Source organism: Saccoglossus kowalevskii, chromosome 7 (assembly GCF_978046115.1).
Source record: "Saccoglossus kowalevskii chromosome 7, keSacKowa6.1, whole genome shotgun sequence".
NCBI classification, from domain to species: domain Eukaryota; kingdom Metazoa; phylum Hemichordata; class Enteropneusta; family Harrimaniidae; genus Saccoglossus; species Saccoglossus kowalevskii.
This window is the reverse complement of record NC_140647.1, coordinates 7,455,466-7,463,786: the sequence shown is the minus strand read 5'-3', so window position 1 is coordinate 7,463,786 and position 8,321 is coordinate 7,455,466. Positions and strand designations below refer to the sequence as shown.

The 8,321-nt window shown below is 31.6% G+C and overlaps 1 protein-coding gene across 1 annotated transcript; it reads right to left on the bottom strand.

Annotated features, from left to right (window-relative positions):
- Positions 1-36: 36 nt before the first annotated feature.
- On the bottom strand, positions 37-8,218 carry LOC100378561 (rRNA N(6)-adenosine-methyltransferase METTL5-like). Its single transcript, XM_085501013.1, has 5 exons — positions 8,042-8,218; positions 7,537-7,651; positions 6,237-6,421; positions 3,664-3,746; positions 37-1,281 (listed from the first exon to the last, which is right to left on the bottom strand). Exons 1-5 carry the CDS (start codon positions 8,139-8,141, stop codon positions 1,117-1,119), a joined length of 648 nt encoding a protein of 215 aa, XP_085357139.1. The 5' UTR covers positions 8,142-8,218; the 3' UTR covers positions 37-1,116.
- Between the last annotated feature and the right edge of the window lie 103 nt (positions 8,219-8,321).

The following is an 8,321-nucleotide window of genomic DNA, read 5'->3' as shown; positions in this document are numbered from 1 at the left end:
CAGAATCTATTAGTTTTTTCAACACAATACAACAGCTTGGTATTTATAAGTTTGCTACACTTTATTTGATTACTGGAAACACATTAATTACTCATACCTTTTTAATTATTTTTGCTGATAAGTAAAATTTACTAAATCCATGTGAACAGGAAAAATAACAGTACAACTTATTGTTTCACTGCTTAAAACATCAAAATTAAAATGCTAGTGAAAATAATTTTACATTATAACGTAAATGTCAAATTTGATGAAACTTATTTTTTTTCCAACATTTTTTCAGCATACACTGTTCTGATACTTTTAGATGTATGGTGTAATGTTGAAACACTTAAAGAATACAAATGTACTGTGTCTTTAAATCTTCATACGTAATATTAAACTCCATGGACCAACAGTACATCATATTTATTATATTTATTTGGCAGCACTCAGTTACTTAGAGATATATGCTGCATATTTTGGATCATTGTAGTATTGTATTGTAGTAATATATATATATTAAAGAGTACTAATTCTTTAGTCAAAAGATGTGTATTTCTGCAGAATAAATGTTCTATATTACACTAAATAATGTACTATATTGTTTTATTATATTAGCCAAGCTAAGTATGACTGTATAGTGAAAGTTTTATGGAATTTAGAATGTTTCTCCCAACAGTCTGGCATTGACATAATTATCTACACATGACCACTCTACCTTGACAGCAATAAGAGCATACAAATTCCAACCATGTAAAGTATACTACACAAATGAAAAAAAGGTGACCTTGTTACATCAAGCTCATTCATTGGTCTGATCAAAAGAAAATTTACAAAATGTAAAACTGATGAGATTTGAACAGAATTGATATCATCCAGACTTCCGTCCAAACTGGGAAGACTTTCTAATCAGCTAACGACTGAAAAGAAAATTATGTCTGATGAAGGAAAATCAACCTCCCAGACTATATTTATTTGTTTTGACTTGAGGGTCAATCAACTATCCTTACTCAGCACAATGTACTGCCATTATAGTACAGGTATAAATAATATATTCCAGAATGTGTTACAAAGTTTGCTTCTCCTCAATGTTGGATTTTAAGGGGATTTTAAACTTCTTTACAAAGTACTCTGTAATCATTTAGTTTTGTTTTTGACAAGCAGTGATGAAAATCTGATGAAATCTACTTGTATATCCAGAGTTGAATATTTGTGAAACTTATATGATGCTGGTAAATCAAATCTTAACTCCGCTACCACTTCCATCTGTATTCCCCATTCTTTGGATTTCTTGAAAATATGCTGAAAAAGACAAGATGGGAAAAAGTGTTGTTCAATGCAATGATACAGATAAAAGCAGATGGCTGGTCAAAAATCCTGGCTATACATTCACTGTCACCAACTACAAATATGTACATTTTTCACGAGTCAATAGCCTTTACAAAGTTCTGTACAATAAATAAACTTGTCTTGTATAACTATCAATCAGAACAATATATCACTGCATCGTTGCACATGTAGAGACTGCAACAGAAACATGCAGGATGTCAACCACAGTTACACATGTATAGACTGCCACCAAAAGCACAGTAACCATAGCAACAGATGAGAGCTGAGCATCTTTTCACTACCAGACTTTCCCGCACAAATTTGTCTGCACTTTCTTTTTTATATTTTTCAATATTTCTGGAAATGAACATGAAGCCAAACAGACAAAATTTTCAGTTTTAACTCAAGAAATTTAGCTATTTTTTGTCAAAAATCTTCTAAAGGAAAGTGCAGACTATAAACAGAACTATTTTGTGAATTTTGGATGAAAAGAGAGAACTGGTGGTGAAAAGGCATATGCAGCAATAATGTTTGTATTGGTTGGTTCTAACTACACCAAAGTCACACTATTTATTATGCTATTTGTCATTCACACTGAGCAGGTGCTACTTACAGAAGTGTACTTTGTCAGACTTTTCAACTGCAAGAAAATTTGCTCAGTATATTTTTATTCTTTTTCTTTAAGTTTAATTGTGAAGATTTTTTTTTAACACAATGTTTGAACAAATAGAATTAAATGTAAGATTTATGTTCTGGGTATTGACTTCAATGTTTTATAGGTAATCTCTCACACCATCACCAAATCTCAATATCTTGTGTGTTTTTGTATCAACATCGCCACTAACGTCAATTTTGAATCAAAGAAAGCTTAGAAAGAACTCCCTTGTGTTGAGAGTATTGAAGAAACATTAAAAATTAATTTAAAATTACTAGTACATGAGATATTGATGGAAAAGCTGAAAACTAATTATGTAAATCAGGTAACTAATATGAACAGAACAGAAGAAAAAAATTATGAATTATTATGCTAATTAGAGATTTAATATGAACAAATTTTAAACCAAAATTAATCAGGCCTGTCTATTGTTCTAGAGCATTTATGTACAAAATTTTATTCAAATGTGATGATCAGTAATTGAGATGTCAGTGTTAATTAATTATGTTAATTAGGTGATTAATAAGCATAAATATTTACCAAAAACTAATTGGGTTTCTGCATAGTTCTCTTTAAAAGTTTCATTAAAATCCAATTTGTGGTTCTTTATATATCAGTGGAACATTATGCAAATTAGGTAATTAATATGTACTGGTATTACGCTAAAAACTATCAGGTCTGTGCAGTGTTCTACGACATCTATGTACCAAGTGTCATTGAAATGTGATGATTACTACTTGAAATATCAAAAGCTGAAAATTAATTAATTATGCAAATTAGATAATTAATATGTACTCATAATACCCTAAAAACTATCAGGTCTGTGCAGTGTCCTATGACATCTATGTACCAAGTGTCATTGAAATGTGATGATTACTACTTGAAATATCAAGAGCTGAAAATTAATTAATTATGCAAATTAGATAATTAATATGTACTCATAATACCCTAAAAACTATCAGGTCTGTGCAGTGTCCTATGACATCTATGTACCAAGTGTCATTGAAATGTGATGATTACTACTTGAAATATCAAAAGCTGAAAATTAATTAATTATGCAAATTAGCTAATTAATATATACTGATTACCCTAAAAACTATCAGGTTTGTGCAGTGTCCTATGACATCTATGTACCAAGTTTTATTGAAATGTGGTGATTAGTACTTGAGATATCAGTGGAAAAGTCGAAAATTGATTAATCATTATGCAAATTAGGTAATTAATATTGCACAGATTTTTACCCAAAACTAGTCAAATCTGCGCATTAGTTTGGAGCATCTGTGTGCCAAGTTTCATCAAAATCCAATGAGTGGTTCTTTAGATATCAGTGGAACAGCTAAAAATCAGCTAATTATCATGCAAATTAGGTAATTAATATGCATGGCTTTTTTCAAAAACCTAACCAAATCTGCGCATTGGCCCAGAGCATCTATGCACCAAGTTTCATCAAAAACCGATGTATGGTTCTTGAGATAGCAGTGGAACAGACGGACACACATACACACACATACAGACACACTAACTGCAAAGACTCCCTTTTTGTGCTTCGCACACGGGAGTCAAAAAACAAGATGGATTCAACAATTGTGTTGAATTTCCAGATGTATTCAACCTTGCCTTGTGAAACAGTGCAATACCACATTTCCACACGTAATAAAAACTACATGTTTACCAGCTACGAAAAAATTTCATTTACGTACCTGTCTTGTTGATGTCTTATGCAATGAATAAACTGCAGTAGTGGCCATATCTAGTGCTATCTTTAAAAACACCATATCAATACCTGTAATTCAAATTAAAAGTAAACTGCAGTAGTGGCCATATCTAGTGATATCTTTCAAAACACCATATCAATACCTGTAATTCAAATTAAAAGTAAACTGCAGTAGTGGCCATATCTAGTGCTATCTTTAAAAACACCATATCAATACCTGTAATTCAAATTAAAAGTAAACTGCAGTAGTGGCCATATCTAGTGCTATCCTTAAAAACACCATATCAATACCTGTAATTCAAATTAAAAGTAAACTGCAGTAGTGGTCTATCTAATGCTATCTTTAAAAACACCATATCAATACCTGTAATTCAAATTAAAAGTAAACTGCAGTAGTGGCCATATCTAGTGCTATCTTTAAAAACACCATATCAATACCTGTAATTCAAATTAAAAGTAAACTGCAGTTAGTGGCCATATCTAGTGCTATCTTTAAAAACACCTTATCAATACCTGTAATTCAAATTAAAAGTAAACTGCAGTAGTGGCCATATCTAGTGCTATCTTTAAAAACACCATATCAATACCTGTAATTCAAATTAAAAGTAAACTGCAGTAGTGGCCATATCTAGTGCTATCTTTAATAACACCATATCAATACCTCTTAATTCAAATTAAAAGTAAACTGCAGTAGTGGCCATATCTAGTGCTATCTTTAAAAACACCATATCAATACCTGTAATTCAAATTAAAAGTAAACTGCAGTAGTGGCCATATCTAGTGCTATCTTTAAAAACACCATATCAATACCTGTAATTCAAATTAAAAGTAAACTGCAGTTAGTGGCCATATCTAGTGCTATCTTTAAAAACACCTTATCAATACCTGTAATTCAAATTAAAGGTAAACTGCAGTAGTGGCCATATCTAGTGCTATCTTTAAAAACACCATATCAATACCTGTAATTCAAATTAAAAGTAAACTGCAGTAGTGGCCATATATAGTGCTATCTTTAAAAACACCATATCAATACCTGTAATTCAAATTAAAAGTAAACTGCAGTTAGTGGCCATATCTAGTGCTATCCTTAAAAACACCATATCAATACCTGTAATTCAAATTAAAAGTAAACTGCAGTAGTGGCCATATCTAGTGCTATCCTTAAAAACACCATATCAATACCTGTAATTCAAATTAAAAGTAAACTGCAGTTAGTGGCCATATCTAGTGCTATCCTTAAAAACACCATATCAATACCTGTAATTCAAATTAAAAGTAAACTGCAGTTAGTGGCCATATCTAGTGCTATCTTTAAAAACACCTTATCAATACCTGTAATTCAAATTAAAAGTAAACTGCAGTAGTGGCCATATCTAGTGCTATCTTTAATAACACCATATCAATACCTGTAATTCAAATTAAAAGTAAACTGCAGTTAGTGGCCATATCTAGTGCTATCTTTAAAAACACCTCATCAATACCTGTAATTCAAATTAAAAGTAAACTGCAGTAGTGGTCTATCTAGTGCTATCTTTAAAAACACCTTATCAATACCTGTAATTCAAATTAAAAGTAAACTGCAGTAGTGGCCATATCTAGTGCTATCTTTAAAAATACCATATCAATACCTGTAATTCAAATTAAAAGTAAACTGCAGTAGTGGCCATATCTAGTGCTATCTTTAATAACACCATATCAATACCTGTAATTCAAATTAAAAGTAAACTGCAGTAGTGGCCATATCTAGTGCTATCCTTAAAAACACCATATCAATACCTGTAATTCAAATTAAAAGTAAACTGCAGTTAGTGGCCATAGTGATATCTTTAAAAAACACCATATCAATACCTGTAATTCAAATTAAAAGTAAACTGCAGTTAGTGGCCATATCTAGTGCTATCCTTAAAAACACCATATACCTGTAATGCAAAGGCATTTGAGGTTAAGATCAGCAGATCAAATTTGATAAAAATTTGCTAAGAAGTTTTTGAGAAACAGCAAATTCATTACCTTCCTTATGTGCAGAAGCTAAAAATGCATAATCCCATGGTTATTGGTGTAAAATTTTGCCTGTGGCAGAGACTGCCACCAATAACAGCAATCAGTCAAGGCTTTGAGAATGACAGTGATACTAATTAAGTAACAAATACAAAACCTTGCTGAATTATAACATCTCTGAATACTTTATGGTAAGCCATTCAGTCAGCTAAATGCCTTGCTGGTTTTTTGTTATGTGATTCAAAATACAGACATAACATACTAAACCATTCAGCAAAGTGGCTGGTGATATAGCAAACCAGTATGGCAATTATCTGAATGAATGTCTGACTACAGGGATTGCACCCACAGTGTAAACAACATACTATACCACACTGTTACACACATGATAAATGATAATGTATTTGTTCATTTCATAGCATAGAGCATAAATGACAAAGGTGTGTCTATAGTTGATCAAGTCATAGTTTAGGATTTAGGGTATAAAAGCCATTTGTGGTTGATGTGCACTTTTATTGGAGTTGTTCTTCTAATAGAACAAATATGGTAGTGTCATAATACCTTTATGTTTTGTCCCAAATGGTGGATTCATTATAACTGTATCAAAACAGTCTTTCCATCTCTTAGAGTCCACTAACTGAGATAGATCACACTGCACCATATCCATGTTTGTAAACTCAAATTCCTCACAATTCCTTCTGCATATTTCCAATGAATCTTCATCAATATCAAATCCTATACACAAACTACAAATAATGAGTCATATACTGTTAGTACATGTACATGTATTTGTGGACACAAAATTAAGTGTTGTTGGCATGTCTGAGAAATGGTTACAAGATTTTACCATAAATCCTACAGTCTATGAATGCAACTGCTGCAGTTTACAATCTGCATATGAATATATTCTTTGCAAATCGGGTTGCAAGAAATCAAAATCCTTTGCCAGCTAGACATGCTGCCTGAACAACAGCTATGACTCATTCATTGTTTAGGTTTATGAGCTCTTGTTGCTGTAGTCATGTGACATTGTATAGTCATGTGACATTGTATAGTCATGTGACATTGTAGGAGTTCTAGTTGTTGCTGTCATGTGATTGCTAAAAGTTCTTTCTGCTGCATGCAAAAAGCTCCTGTTGCTGCAGTTATGTGACTGCTGAATGTTCTTGCTGCTACAGTATGTGAAAACGATGGAGCAAAATTTAGCACATTATTATTATTATTATTTATTAAAATTGTGCAAGTTTTGTTATACTTTGTTTACATTCATTTCATAAAAAAAACGTGCAGAAAGTAAAACTGGGTGATGTAATTGGTTGAAATCATTGGTAGTAATGTCTACAAGATGTCATTCATACACTTTATACATGTTCTCAGGAAGGTTGAGGACCACAACACCAAAAGCAAAATTATAATATCCACATGAAACTCCACAAAATTGATAATGCTCTGAATTTGACACACTAACCAAAAATAATATATATATTTGTAACAGTTGATATTAGGGCATTGAATGTAACTGTTGTATCACCTTACTATTTTATGTGCAATTTCTATGTATGATTTCTGAAATAGAAACCACATTTCATGTTTGGAATGTTGTGACAGGGCTGTGTGATCATATTTTCCTATCTGCCATTATGACAATTTAATGCATTATCAAGGAGCCAACCTACTTTCTTGCTTAACTCCTTGTATCTAACAGTTCTGTGTTTAGTGAACAGTGCATCAAATATACAGTGGTCATTTTGGATTTTTAAAATTTATAGATTTGTAGTTTCACTGGATTTCATAAAGATGTGAATCTTGAGATTAATGTTTAATCAATATTTATAAATGTGCATGGATTATCAAGTCTTACTTTGCATCCAACATGAGACATCCAATACTTAATACACCACACCCACATCCAAGATCAGCTACCAGTTTATCTTCTATATCACCATAGCGACTATGAATTGTATGAAGCATACAAGCTGTGAATTTAGAATTAATTGTACCTATTAGGATATAATTTACTCATCCCCACAGCTCCACTCAATTCAATTGTAACAATTTCAGTCCCTCTATATTCTGAATGAACAAAAACTGATACTTTTAGCCTTATAGTTTTAGCCTTCCCTCCCATTTTGTTAATATTTTGTACATAATGTATTATTGTCATTGTCATACATGTCACACTGACTATTAACTGATAAATATGGCACACTGTTTAAAAGAATATATATTTTTTAACAATATTTGATGACAATTACCAGGTTAGATAGTTTATTGATTTTCATAACATAATAGCTAACATATTTCATGTCTTGATGTCATCCCATTACTATCATCAATATTAACAATATTCAAGAAAGTTTATTTACCACCAATGTGCGGCTGGGTTGCATATTGCTCTAGCATAACTTTAGGATCATCGAACGTATCAACCTGCTGCAAATAGCTTTCAAGTTCCTTGAGTTTCATCTTCAATTGTAACTACCATTTGAATAGTATTTTTGTGCACAATAACAATAACATGCCCACATGTGTTTTGCCTTGTTTTGTTTTAACTTTTTTTCACAACATTTGCAGTCTGTAGGTTCTGATATTTTTTTCAATGGAAATATATTATGATATTCTTCGTTTATTAAGCATCGATAATAA